Consider the following 14,642-nt stretch of genomic DNA (forward strand, 5'->3'; position numbering starts at 1 on the left):
TTTTCTTTCTTAAAGCATTTACTTTGAGATATGATGGAAAAATCTTAGAGGTACACATGGGAAATTGGTCATAGTTAAAATATGGAACGCTTCACGAATCTGCGTGTCATCCTCAAGCAGGGGCCATGGTAATTTTCTCTGTATCGTTCCAATTTTATTTTAGCGTATGTGCTGTTGAAATCAACACAGATTTGTGATTTTTAAGATTTTATTTATTCTAACAATAAATAAATTTAAGAATAAATTTTATTTATTCTATTTTAAGATTTTTTAAAATTTTTTATTTATTCTGAGACACAGAGAGAGAGGCAGAGTCCTAGGCAGAAGGAAAAGCAGGCTCCTTGTAGGGAGCCGAAAATGGGACTTGATCCCTGCACCCGGGATCAAGCCCTGAGCTGAAGGCAGACACCAAACTGCTGAGCCATCCAAGCATCCCGATGTGTGTGATTTTTAATACAAGTGGAATCATGCTACATACTCTCTGGAAGGCTTTTTTCACTTAATGTTTCTCTAACGTTTTTCTGGGCCAGTGTTCTCTTTTAATGGCTACATAATATTTACAGAATGGTTGCCATAATTAACCAGCCCCTTCTGACAGTTTTGTGGACTGTTGTCATCAACACTGTGGTTCTTTTATTCCCCTAGTCCTTCTCTAAAGCCATCAGGCTTACCCACAGGCTTCTACCCAGAGAGCGGGACAAGGCAACAGCCCATGCTTTTTCACAAGTGCAGTTTTGCTGCTAACGTTCTGTTCCCTTCCTCTAGGTGATGCACAGGTGTGTCCTGGGCTGGTTCTGGCACAAAGTGGTGCTCTAGAACACACCTGACCAAGAGTAGCAGTTGCCAACAGCTTCCATTTACTGAGTACCTTCTATGTGCTCTTTGGAACTGAGACCCAGACCTGTGGCACCCCAGGGCTCACAGATTCAGCCTGTACACCCAAATCACCTGGATGCTACTGGAAAAGAGAATAGCCCTAATGCCACTCAGGAATTACCAAACTCGTTTCTGGAGACGGGACCCAGGCACCATACAGGTATCCTCCCTATCCAAACTTAAGACACTGAAGAGAATTAGGAGTCCTGAGGAATACCTGCTTTTGAACAACTTTTAGCAGCTCTGAAAGGGACTCAAGGGAAAAGCCCTTGAGGGGCAGGTACCAAGAGACACAAAAAATACTGTATTTCCATCCTGATAGGGTGGAAAAGCCCAGGGTCAAGTCCTAGTTTGGCCATTAACTCACTCTGGCCAGTCCTTATAGTTGCTTCATCTGTAAATCAGATGAAATGCCTCCCTGCCAGGGCTGCTAAAGACTGAGCGGAAAAGGATAATAGAACAACTGCCCCAAACACAATTAAGACCTTGAGTGGGGTTTCTGAGGCAGCCTCCAGCATGGGAGCTGTCTTGATAGAGGCAGGCAGTGTGTGTGTGGGTGGCTTGGCATATCCCAACTCTAACCTAAGTTAGAGTGTGGTCAGGTCACACCCCCGTGGCCCTGGGTGAACAAGTTCCACTCAACCTACTTGTCTGTAAAATCAACAGACTTTGCATTTAATGAGTCTCAAGCCCTGAAAGGGGAAAATAGTATGAATGTCATATGTTCACTATTAAGACTTCAGGAATTCATGTTGAGTAAAAGCCCTTGGTTAGCCCAGGGCCTGGCTCACAGCCAACATTCAACAAATGGGAGCCACTGTTGTTATGGCTGTTACTGGGGAGGGAGGTATGCCATGGTTAGTCTCACTGTAAAGTAAACGTGAAGTGATCCAGACCACGGGAAGATCAAATTAATAGTGACTTCCCATCAGAAAGACAGGGACAGAGGGACGACGCCTGGGTGGCTCAGCAGTTGAGAATCTGCCTTCAGCTCAGGGCATGATCCTCGAGTCTGGGATCAAGTCTCGCATGGGGTTCCCTGCATGGAGCCTGCTTCTCCCTCTGCCTGTATCTCTGCCTCTCTCTCTCTGTCTCTCATGAATAAATAAACAAAATCTTAAAAAGAAAGAAAAAAAAAAAGGAAAGGCAGGGACAGGGGCCCCTGGGTGGCTCAGTTGGTTAAGCATCTGACTCTTGGTTTTGGCTCAGGCCGTGATCTCAGAGTCGTGGGTCTGAGTCCTGAGTCAGGCTCTGTGCTCAGCATGAAGTGGGCTTGGGATTCTCTCTCTCCCTCTCCCTGCTCATACTCTAAAAGGCAGGTACAGTGAGACAGGGTAGAAAGAACACAGGCTTTGGGGAAGAAGCTGGGGTTTGAAATCCCAGCTGTGCCTCCTACTATTTGTGAGACTAGACAAGTCACCTAATTAGCCTGTGTCTCAAATTTCTTCATCTGAAAGAGAGGGATCAGATCTTCCTCTTGGCTCTGATGAGGATTTGCAGATGTGAGTGTCTGGCATGTGGCAAGGAGGGGGCAGGGAAAGTTCCAAGTCAACACACATAGGGTGGATCTGAAAATATGGCCAATAGGACTGACACTGTCCCAGGAAAGGCTTCCCAATGGAAAGGACCAAGGAAAGTTAAATTCGAAGAAAAGACAAGACACAAGAGATCCTCTCCCAAGGCACAAGGAAGAGGATACTGGGCTGTAGGTCGGCCAGAGGCCAAGGACCCCAGTGCACATCTGCTGGGAGATCTGGGCTGTAGGTGCAGCTGTTCTCTAAACCAATCAGACCCTTGATCCTGACACACAACAGGCAGGGATGTTCTTCCCCGTGCCCCAGGGAAAATGTTCCACCCTTCAAGGAGAGGGAGGAGGATAGTCTATGCTGCAAGCACACACCCATGCTGGGATCTGGGCCCTGAAGACTGGCCCCTGGAGAGGCCGTGGGCCACAAGTGGTTAAGAGGCACATCAGGTTACAGAGGAAAAGGCCCTCTTCCCACTGCTCTTCCTGGACTCATTCCTAAAAGCAAAACAAGGTGGCATCTGATCATAACAAGATAGAATTTGGCCTCCTCCAGCTAAATAATGAGGTTTTCTCCTGGCACAAAAGCCAGAGTGACTGTGGCTCCAGACCATTCTGTGGACAACCCATTCCACGGTTCTTGCCCATAAGAAATGATCCTATTTTGACTGCCTCAAACCCCAAAGACAGGGATAAACACCTCCTGGAGATTTTCCAAGGGCAGACCTGCCCTGTAAATGTGCTGATGAGGGGGCAGAAAATAGAAGCAATGTGGTCAAGAAGGCTAGTCCTTGAAGCTTCATGGGAGTGGGAGGAGTGGGGGTGGAGCATACTGGACTCCTAATAATAGTCAGCCCCTGTCCTGGGAAGTGGCTAGACTCTGAGGGATGGGTCCTCAGACACTCTGGAACGGAGGTACTGAGAACACACTTGGCGAGTGTTTTTAAGAGTGTCTTTCCCTCCCCTTATTCCTGGTCTTGGGGAAGGGAAGAAGAGAGTCTGAACCAGGCCAGCAGAAATCCAAATGTCTGGCTTCCTGGAGGAAAGGGAGTTAGCTGCTGGTAGCTGTTGCTACAGCAAACACAGTGAGGTCAGAGCCCTTAGGTTGGCCCAGCAATGCTATGGTCACTGGGGGCTGCTGGTGGCTGTTGCTAGGAGACCAGCACAACAGCTAGGTCAGCTCTTCCAGCTGTGTGGGATCCCTCTGCCCAGCTCCTGCTTCTCCCGGTCCCACCCTGCTTAGAGATGCTGACTCTAAGAAGGTCTGGGGCTGTGTTCCCTGGCTCCCTAGCTATCCTCAATCCCCAGCGAAGTGGGCCAAAGGACAGGAGTTGAGTTTCTCCAAGAAGTTCTGTGGGCAGTTCTGGTGTATGATGGTCTGGGGGAATGAGGGAGAAATACAGTAGCAGAAATAACTCCGGCTGTGAGAGTCCCACTGTCTCCTGTCCAGAGCTTAGTAGGGTCAGGCTGGCCATGACAGGAACCTGGCTGGACCCCAGAGGAGCACATTTAAAGCCGGTGACAAAGTCAGTGACAAAAGAACTCTGGGCTTGGAGGTAAACCCAGTGGAAGGAACCACAAATGCAGGAAGAGAACTGTCTGGAATTGTCAACAATGCAACAGGCTGAGGCTCTGGGGATGGGGAAGGTGGAGAAGAGAAACACCTCCCTCTCTACAACAACTGCCATCAAGAGGCGGTTTACTCTGGACCTCTCCTCTTAGCTCTAGGTTTCTGTCTCACGGGAAGGCATGGCATGGGACTTGGGAAAGCGGCTGCTGACAGCTGCTGACAGGACATGGGGAGGTTCCCAATGGTTAGGCTTTTAACTCCTATCTGTTCTTGGTCATCATCATCAACGGGGATGCAAAGCAGGACTAGGACTAATACCACAGGTTCTGACGACTGAGACAGGGTTGGCAATGCTGTCACATCCAGTTCTGCTTCTGATTACTACTGCCTGGCCTGGCTCTGTGCTGTGAGAGCCCTAAGAGAACTCATTGCCTGCAGCCCTCAACTCTGGGAATGGTTTGGGGCCCTCATACATGGCCCTGCAGAGGCCTTCTCAAAGCCTTCAGGAGAGTTCCTGCCCCTGCTCTGCACCATCTCAAAGCTCTATGGTAGGCCAGGAGCAGGCCAGGCAGGAACTCATTCCAGAGGCTTTCCATGGGTAAGAAAGGGCCCTAAAGAGCACTTGAGGCAATGTGGCCTCCTACTTCTCTGTTGGCCTTTAGCCATGTCCCTCTCTGATGAAAACATGATCCTGGTTCCCCACTGCCCTCAGGACAAAGTCTCAACTCCTTTTATCATCGTCCATATCCTGGCCAGGCACCCCATTTCCAGACAGCTTTCCTAATTTTCCACCATAGACCCCACCATTCTTGGCTGTGATTTTTCTGGGAGGTCAGCTAAAACCTGTTCTACCAGTAAACTGACTACATTACTTCAAATATGTTCCTTTCTCTGATGAGGGCTCAGCTTCCCCCCCAAATCCAGCTATTTTTTTCTTGCCCTCCTCAGATGTCCCACAGCTCTAACACCCCCATATCAAGAGTACTGAAATCATCATGATATATAGGTCCAGGCTCCAACACACCTGAGAGCTTGTGCTCAATGAGACACAGCCTGGGATAGGGGCTGGGATTCTGGCCAAAGGCAGAATTCTGGCTCACATAGCCTCTTTCTCCTTCCCTCTAAGGATGAGCATTTCTGAGGCCAACCTTGGGAGAGCCAAATGTGGGGAGGTCTGACCACTTAGGAAAAATCAGAGGGGAAAGGGAAAAGATAACCCTAAGCTAAGACCCTAGGACTGTAGGGATTTTGCCGGCGGTACTGTCTCTGCTCTGGGAGTTCTATCTAGCTCAGGATTCAGCTATACATCGACTTATCCCTCACTGCTGAAGTTGGTGGAGTGGGAAGTGCCAGCACCTGGCCAGGGTTCTGCTCTGAATCTTACATCCTACCTCCACGGTTTTCTGGAACCCACTTCTGGGGCTTAAGCCCACAATAGGTCAAATCACTGGCTTCAGACCTCTTCTGAGGCCTGAATAATCTATAGCTTCAGGCCCCTATTCAATCCTCCAATCTGTGGTTAATCAGAGAACTCTCCTGTTCCTCCTTCAGAGTTTAGGTTATTTTGCCTCTCTGTTGGCTTGGGTCACTTGACTTGACCTGCAGGTCCCTCCACCAGGAGGCCAGCAGCCCTGAAGAGTACAGGTGCACCTGGTACAGCCCTGGACCCTGTCCCTGAACAAGCTAGCACAAACCAAGAAGGCCAACAGTGAGTCTTTTCAGACCTCAGCTGTTCTGTGCCTGGCTGAGATGCTGGGGGCTTGACTTCCAGGGAAAGCCCACCTTGAAATGTTGAATACAGACATTAAAGACCATTTTCCCCTAGGATTATAATCCTTCTCCACTGGGCCACATATTTGAAATGGGTTTCACAAATGATTTAATTAGGAAACAGAGGAAAAAAAAAAAAAAAAAAGGGCAAGGATTCTTGGGTATCCAAACAAGGAATCCTGAGGGTGCAGCTCTCTATTTTTCAGGACCTGGAATCACACTGGGGTCAAGGTGGACTATACTTTCAAAACACCCTAAGTATGTGGCAAAATGAGGCTTGTTTAAAAAACATAGTCTTTGGGTCAGTTGGTAGAGCATGTAACTCTTGATCTTGGGGTTATAGATTTGAGCCTTGGGTGTAGAAGACTGAAATTAAAAAAAAAAAAAAAAGAAAGAAAAGAAAAAAGAAAGAAAAATAAAAGACAAAGTCTTTTAAAGGGGGAAAAGGCTGGCTATATGCATCATGAATGGGGCTGAGCTGGGATAGTAACCTTGGGTGGCCCTTAGACTATCCTGTGCTCAACTGTTTTCAACTGTGTTTTTTTTTTCATTAGCTCAATGACTTATTTTTTTTTTTATTTTTAAAAAAATTTTTAAAGTTTTTATTTTTTTGCAATGACTTATTTTTATCAAAGTTTAGTATTATAGGATCATGTCCTTTTTTTTTTTAAATTTTATTTATTTATTCATGAGGGACACAGACACAGGCAGAGGAAGAAACACGCTCTTCTCAGGGAGTCTGATATGGGACTCAATCCCTGGATCCAGGATCAGGCCCTGAGCCAAAGGCAGACGCAACCACTGACCAAACCAGGTGTCTCATGTCTTGTGTTCTTTACAAATGGGAGTCTTCAGGGCTCAATCTTATGATTGCAGCATTGCTCACTGGATGAAAATACACCTTTCAGGTCCATCTTTTAGAAAAGCAACATCTAGGGTGAATCTCACATGTCCACCATCATGTAAGAGAGCCAAAGGTGTGGCATAACCTTGGCCAACTTTTAAGGTTTTGTAGTATGCGGTTTCATCAGCAAACCACATATTTCCACTCAACACTTAACTTCTCAGGATCTTTTAATTTGTCTACCATAAAAAACTATCACCAGCTAATAGCTTCTTTTTATCTTTAAAAACTAATTTCTCATTGGGGCACCTGTGTGGCTTAGCTGGTTAAGTGTCTGACTCTTTTTTTTTTTTTAGTGTCTGACTCTTGATGGCAGCTCAGGTCATGATGTCAAGGTCGTGAGATCAAGCCCCACACTCAGCAGGCATAGTTGGCTGCTGTTGGCTCAGTTGGCTTCTCTCTCCCTACTCCTCTCCCTCTACCCCTCCCCCAACTTGTGTGCCCTCTCTATAATAAATAGATCTTTAAAAAAATTATTTAGGGGAACCCTGGGTGGCTCAGTGGTTGAGCGTTTGCCTTCAGCTCAGGGTGCGATCCCAGAGTCCCAGGACCGAGTCCCACATCAGGCTCCCTGCATGGAGCCTGCTTCTCTCTCTGCGTGTGTCTCTCATGAATAAATAAATAAAATCTTAAAAAAGTAAATAAATAAAAAATAAAAATAAAAAATTACTTAAAAAACCCTAGTTCTTATTATGTGCTCTTTTCAAATGCTGGCTATGAGACTTCATTTCTTCTGCTATACACATCAACTTACTGGTTTATTATGAAAAGAATGTAACTTGAGAACAGCTAGGTGGAAGATACATAGGGCAAGATATAGGGAATGGGACAGAAATTCTGTGCTTTCTCGGCACCACTCTCCCCAAATCTCCGTATGTCCACAAGCCCAACCTGGAGTTCCTGCTCAATTGTTTTTGTAGAAGATGCTTACTCCTACACAAAGCCAACTTGGTTCCCTGGAGTTTCCAACCACCCTTCTGACAAGCCTACCCCCACCAGCTCCACCCTCATCAGGAACTCTTTGAATTCATGGTAATCAAGTATCCAGGGCTACATGTATGGAAGGCACTCCAGTAAGGGCTGGGGTGGGGTGGGGGTAGGGGGTGCTACTCGTATTTGCACTCACAGATTTTTAAGAAAGCCCGTGCACAAGGTTAAGGGGAGCAGAGGCTTGTTCAGAGATCCCAAAATAAAGGATCTACTACTTGAGACAGCCTTTAGGACAGTATCAAGAAGGACGTCTCAAGGCGCCCAACCTAAGGAATTCATTACTCTGAGAAAGGGATCCTTAACCATGTTTGGGTCACTCATTCTTTTGAGAATGCTGAAAGCCATGAACAATCTTCCTATCCTAACTCAAAACTGTCCAGGTTTTTTTTTTTTTTTTTTTTTTTTTTTAAGATTTTATTCATTTATTCAGAGATGCAGAGAGAGAGAGAGAGAGGCAGAGACACAGGCAGGGGGAGAAGCAGGCTCCATGCAGAGAGCCCAACGTGGGACTCGATCCAGGGTCTCCAGGATCACGCCCTGGGCTGCAGGCGGTGCTAAACCGCTGTGCCACCGGGGCTGCCCATGTCCAGTTTATTTTTTTTTAAAGGACATATCTCTGCTTGCATACAAAATTATGGTTTAATTTCAAAGGTTCTCAGATTGCCTGATGCTAAGAACCTTCCTCATAACTGGTAGAAAATACATACTTAGGTATGTATCCAACAGTCATAAAAACAGGTTAACAGGGCAGCCTGGGTGGCTCAGCGGTTTAGCGCCTTCAGCCCAGGGTGTGATCCTGGAGATCTGGGATAGAGTCCCATGTTGGGCTCCCTGCACGGAGCCTGCTTCGCCCTCTGCCCGTGTCTCTGCCTCTTCCTCTCTGCGTCTCTCATGAATAAGTAAAATATTTAAAAACAAACAAAAACCAGGCTAACAGCAGCTAGGACATAAATATTTTGTAGAGCAATTAACAACAATCTCCAGCTACTATCTGCCAAAACGTGTGTTACGTGGGCACCATTATGATCTCTCCCAACCAGGAGACTGAGATTTGAAGGATGAAACCAGCTGCCCACAGGCACTTAGCTGGGAAGTAGCACAGCTTGGATTTAAGCCGATGTTTGTCCGGCTCAGAAAACCATGTCCCTTCCATTTTACTAAATAGCTCTTACCTGATGATGTTCTTTGGGCTGCTGAGAGCCTGAGCTACATCTGGATCATGACCTCAGACCTTACCCACAGACTGGGCTCAGACAACTATGCTAAGAGTCTGGGACTGTGTCATCATGTATGGCTGACTCCCTGATCAGCACTGCAGTCCCAGACATTCTGGAGAAAAAAAAATAAAAGGACCAGAGAATTCTGAGGCACTCAACAGACCCCTTCCCTTTCCTGGGACATGATGGTCACCAGTAAATACCTGATCTAGAATGTAGTTGCGTTTTTTGCGTGCGGCGATCTGGATGAGGCGGTTGAGGCACTGGGTGGCCTGCTGGATCAGGACGTCCCAGCGGCCAGCATAGTTCCGCTGCCGGCGTAGGCCCATCACCTGCAGGCAGAGGGTGGTGAAATGGTGGGTGGTCCTGGCTGCCAAGCAGCATTTGAGGGGTGGGAAGTGGTTACAAAGAAACCAGGAACCATGCTTACCCGCATTTTATCCATGATGGCATTGGTACCCAGAATGTTGTACTTCTTGGAGGGGTTGGAAGCTGCATGTTTGATGGCCCATGTGGTCTTACCAGCAGCGGGCAGGCCCACCATCATCAGAATCTACAAGAATGGGACAGAGTGACACTGCAGCAGTAGCAGCAGGTGGTATGGCAGCCTGGCACAATCTTCACTCACTGGTGACCTCAAGGGTAACTCTAATCCTCATGGCTGCCTCCAGAAAACAGAAGCAATAATAGTGTCTACCTCACAGTGCTGCTGTTGAGATTCAAAGACATGAGGAGTCAGATGCTTAACAGAGGGCCTCACATGGGGAGAGCACAAAATCATGTATTATTATCATGAATATTTACGTTTTTGTTCAGGCGGGATTAAGTGGCTGACAGGGAAAAGCCCAGAGAGGGTCATGCACTGTGAATGGCACATGTAGTGGCCGTGAGTAGTGGTACAACCTTCCTGGAGTCTGAGAAGGGGACAGACTATACACAGGAGTACAAGCATGGTATTTATTTATTTAGTACATTTAGAATTTGCCAAACACTAGATACAACTTAAATGCCCACCAAGAGGGGAATGATTCATTTGTAAGGCCATTAAAAATGAGATTTTAAAAAGGGGTTCATGTAATAGGATAAAGCTGACAAAATAATATTGAGTGAAAAGGGCGGATATCAAAATGCTTATACTTTACAATCTCAATTATAAGCGTGTGTGTGTATAAAACAGGCACCCAGCACAGCAAAAAGGACAGCATAAACTTGAAAATTCTATCGATGAACTTATTTGCAGACAGTGGAATTATTGGATACTAATCTTCATGTTTAGTTTTTTTTTTTTTTGAATAAACATAAAATCACTTATGTATCTGAAAAAACATTATTTTGAGAGCAAAGCTCGCCAGTACAGCTTCTGCAGCCAAATCACCCCCAAGATCAACTGTCATTTTTTGTTCTTGGACAGTCTTGGACTCCCTGAAAATGCAGTGTGGAAGAAGCCACATGACAACTTCCTTTGGGAACCCTTCCAAGATTTAGGTCTCTTAGCTCAGCCCCTCCCCTCTTCAGCCCAAGCCACACCTACCACCCTCACCTCTCTCTCCTAGTTCTGGGAAGCCTGGAAGGAGAGGCCCCACGGTTACTCCTTCAAGAGAGGCTGTGCCCCTTTCATCACCTGGCTGCCGTGTCTCCCCTCTGCCTTGGCAGCGGACGTGGCTCTTGAGTGGTGGCCTCCAATTCGGTCTTCCAGTCCCACTCACCTCACATTCTGCCTTGCTCTTTGGTCCAACGGTGCCCCGGATCCGCTCACTCAGGGGAAGGTGCTGGATAAAGGTGAAGCCTGGGAGAACGGAACAGTAGGGCTCTGCCCGCTGCCCGAAGTTGAACTCCACAGCACAATTCTTCACTAGGACATGAGGGTAGAGGGCCTGACCCCCCAAGGCTTCCTTCTGGATTCGGAAGGCAATGCCCATCCACTTCCCATTCTTGGTGAAGGAAAGTTCCACATCATTTCCACATTCAAAGTCCTAGGAGAAAAAGCCAAAGGAAGATAACTGGCAACGCTCTGCTTTAGGCATTAGGAGCCAAAGCTGGGTGGGAGCAGACACAGGGAATGGAAACACAGGCTCCTGCCCACAACTAAGGGCCTCCCTCCCCCAGCACAGATACATGAAGCACCACCAGGGAACTGCTGAGAAAGTGCAGCCAAAGCCCTCCTTGCTCCCAAACCCAGGGGATGTGACATGTGTCCTATTAGGAAGTGCCAAGTCTTGTGCCGAGCTTGAGATAATCGTGAAGGAAAAGACGATTCTGTCTCTCCTCAAGCCCAGTCAGGGCAGTCTGCGAAGAGAACAGTTGGAAAGCAAGCCACAACAGGGCCTTCTGAGTCAAGCCCAGCTCTACAAATGCACTCATGTTTGTTCAACACATGTTGCACAGCTCCTGCTCTTCCTTATGTACACGTCTATGGTGACCTGGGCCTGACAGAGCTCGGGGCCTAGTGGGGAATCAGACAAGAACACCATCCTGATTCGGTAAGAGCACCTATCTGGGAGCAAAATTCTCGGAGGAAACCTGTAAGCCAAGTCCTGAACAATACATGGAAACGAGCCAAGTCTTCGGTGGGAGGAGAGTGTCCTACAGAGAAGTGTGGCTTGTTTATAAATCTGATGGTGAGAGAACAAAGGGTCAGCCTGGCTAAAGCATAAAAGATGAGGGAGAAGTAACTTCAGGTGCAGCGGGAAAGTCAGGCATATCTGTTCATTCAACAACTATGGAGTCCTTGTGGAGCAGCTGGAGCTTAGAACTTAGTGGTTCAGACCATTTGGGAAGGCAGGCTGCTTTAGCTCTCCTATTTACACACTGTGTGACCCTGGTGTTTCATCTGCAGCTTCCCTATCAAACAAGGGGTGGGGGGGCGGTGACAAGATTTTCTGCTGCAAAGGGTTGTTCTGAGGATTAAGTGGGTCAATAGGAGCAATGATGCCAGGCATCATGGGCTGCCCTCAGTGTTGTGAGGGGCTCTCAATCACCTCAGGAGTGTGGACTCCATGCTGATGGCAGAGCAGAGCCCCTGACCTTTTTTGAACAGGGGAATGGCCCGTCAAAGTGGTTTCAAAATGATCACTCTGGGTGCAGGGTAAAGGTTTACATTTAAGAGAGACTCAAAACTTGTCATCAGATGCCAGACTAAAGCCAAGTACAAGGTCAGGTTCCTGATATAAAAATCCAAGATGTGATATTCCTTCCCTCCTTGATGGGGAGACCACCTTGGGACTTGTCCTTTAAGAAGGGGTGAGAATCCCTTTCCCTAAGTAGCTTCCTCACCACTGTCCTCAGTGCTCACAGGACACAGCTCTATATAGTGCTTACCTGTTCATCTCTAAATGCTCACAGAGGTCAAGGCCATGCAGAGTAGACACACAAACATCTGCCAGAGTGAATCCTGCCCAATCCCTGCAGCAGGATCCTTGCCATATCTTCCTACCTGAGCAAGAGTGGCCCAGGTCCCCACTGCTCCACCATGGAGATGAACATCCGGGGGAGGGGGTCAGCCTTCCTTAAGGCCACCAGCTTCACTAAGGAAATTTACCATATTGTACAGAAACCAGCTCCCTCAACTGACAATCTACCACCGCTGGGGCCACCTGTCCAAGAGGCAAGTGTGGTCCTGTCACTCCTGCTAGAATACATGGTGCTGGTCCAGGGCCTCAAACCTCAAAGTCATCATGCCCAGTGTTATTCAGAGCCCATCAGTTTTGCAGCCTCATCTCTCACACCTCCTTGTGTTGTCCCTAAGGCTCCAAGTACATTACTCCTTACGGTCTGCTGAAATGGGTTATCTTATTCTCACTGCCTGGCAGCCATTTTGTCCTGTGTTTTGTGACTGTTGAGAACTCAAGATCTAACACAAATGGGCTCCCCTTGGCTTCCCTCAGGCCGCTGGTTTTCACACCTCCTCCAACCCCTCACCCCAAGCCTTTTAAAAAGTTATGGCACCCTTTGAAAAAAGGAAACTGGGCATAGAATCTTAAAAACAGAAGTAGAGGGGTCCCTGGCTGAATGATCTAGCTGCAGCAAGAGTCAAGGCCTATAGTTCTAAACTGGCACAGACTCAGAGCCTCATGCTCAGATGGGAGACAGTATGGGGGATGCTGCCCTAACATGCTGGTGACATGTTAAACTGACACAGCCTCTTTGGAGCATGGTCTTGGTGGCAGTGATCAAAATTTAAAAACCCACCTCTGACCCAGAAATTACACTTTCAGAAATAAACACTTCAGGTGGATTCCCACAAGAATGCAAAGATGTATATACAAATCACTTAACACAGCACTGCCAACTGTGCCCCAATGGGGAAGTGGGAGAGACTATGGGACAGAGGAGAAGAGGAGATCCAAGTGTGGAAACACAGAAAGATCCTCAAGATACTCTGATAAGTGGGAAAAGGAAAACCTGTCACTGCAGCATTGACTACCCCAGCAAACAGCTTCCCCAGCCATCGCGACAGGAGAGTGGCTAAATTAATGCAGGGTAAACTGGTGCCTGTGCCAGAATATTAGGCGCCACCTAATAAAAAAAGAGAGAAACTAATCAAATGCCAACTAATGGAGAACTGATTGTGTGAATACGGTAGGTCCACACAATGACTGCAGACTATGTGAAAGAACAAAAAGTCTTCTAGGTAGTGACAAAAAAAAAAATCTCTAAGATAATTAAGCAAAAACAATGTAGAATAACAGGTATGCTATGCTATCTTTTGCACAAAAGAAAAATGACAATCATCTTTCTTGTATTTGGATACAGAAATCCTAAGATTGGTGGGTTCCTGTGAGGGGAGGGGGTATGTGAACAATGGGCAGAAGGGGAAGGTCTGCAGAAGACTTTGCACTGCGTATCTTTTGATATATCTCTCTTGATATCTTTGGAAGCCATATGAATTCATTAACTATTCAAAAATGTTTTTAACTGATCTAGATCTATACTATCTGTGTGGAGAAGGAAAGACAGCCAAGATTGACTGTTAAATGGGGAAAAAATGCAAGGTTTAGAGCAGTTTATAGAGCATAAATGTGGTGAATTTTTGGTGAAGAAAACATGTTTTTTATTAAAATGATAATGAGGTCATGAAAAACAAAAGAAAACTGATAAACTATTTCAAACTAAAAAAAAAGCTTTGAGAATGCAATCCGTGATCCTGGACTGGATCCTGGATGAGGAACAAAACTGCTCTAAGGATACTGTTGGGACAACTGACAAAATTTAATGCGGCCTGTGGAGTAGATAATAGCATTACATCAATGTTAAATTTGATAACTATTGTGGTTAAGACAGCAGCTTTATTCTTAGGAAATGCAGACTGGAGATTAAAAACTAAAGACATGATATAGGCAACCTACTCTCAAGTAGACCAGATACAAATCAGACACATATGCATATATGTTTAAGAAATGGTAAAGGCAAATTGGCAAATGTTATAATCTGGGCAGGACTGAGATTTCTTAGGGCTTTTGAGTTTGAAATCATTTTAAAGTGAGAATGAGGAAAAACAAAACAGTACATGGATACAAGTAAGAGGGAGGGAGAAGAACAAGATCAAGAGGAAGCACCAGGTAGCCACCCCACCTGAGGTCTTGTGACACGCTCTACAATGTCTAGAACACCTAATGATAAAAATGTTAAGTAATATTTACTGAACACTTCATATGCTCCAGGCATTGTTAGAAGTATTTCTAAAGAATTGGCTTACTGACCCTACACACAATTCTGAGGTAGGGGTCGACTCTCGTTGAAAGCATGCTGAAATACTTGGGGAGTATTTGGGAGGGGGGCTGCCCAGGGCTG

General features: G+C 46.5%; 1 protein-coding gene and 1 pseudogene across 5 annotated transcripts in view; both read right to left on the reverse strand.

Annotated features, from left to right (window-relative positions):
• Positions 1-14,642, reverse strand: part of HNRNPUL1 (heterogeneous nuclear ribonucleoprotein U like 1) — a 36,736-nt gene that overhangs the window by 6,132 nt on the left and 15,962 nt on the right. For all 5 annotated transcript variants that reach the window (XM_077850771.1, XM_077850763.1, XM_077850755.1 and 2 more), the window contains exons 8-10: positions 10,559-10,825; positions 9,283-9,405; positions 9,056-9,184 (exon numbers count right to left, since the gene is read on the reverse strand). In XM_077850771.1, the coding sequence (XP_077706897.1) occupies positions 9,056-9,184; positions 9,283-9,405; positions 10,559-10,825 (519 nt within the window). The remainder of the gene's footprint in view (positions 1-9,055; positions 9,185-9,282; positions 9,406-10,558; positions 10,826-14,642) is intronic.
• Positions 76-188, reverse strand: LOC144289119 (U6 spliceosomal RNA; annotated as a pseudogene).

Source organism: Canis aureus, chromosome 1 (assembly GCF_053574225.1).
Source record: "Canis aureus isolate CA01 chromosome 1, VMU_Caureus_v.1.0, whole genome shotgun sequence".
Classification (NCBI taxonomy): Eukaryota; Metazoa; Chordata; class Mammalia; order Carnivora; family Canidae; genus Canis; species Canis aureus.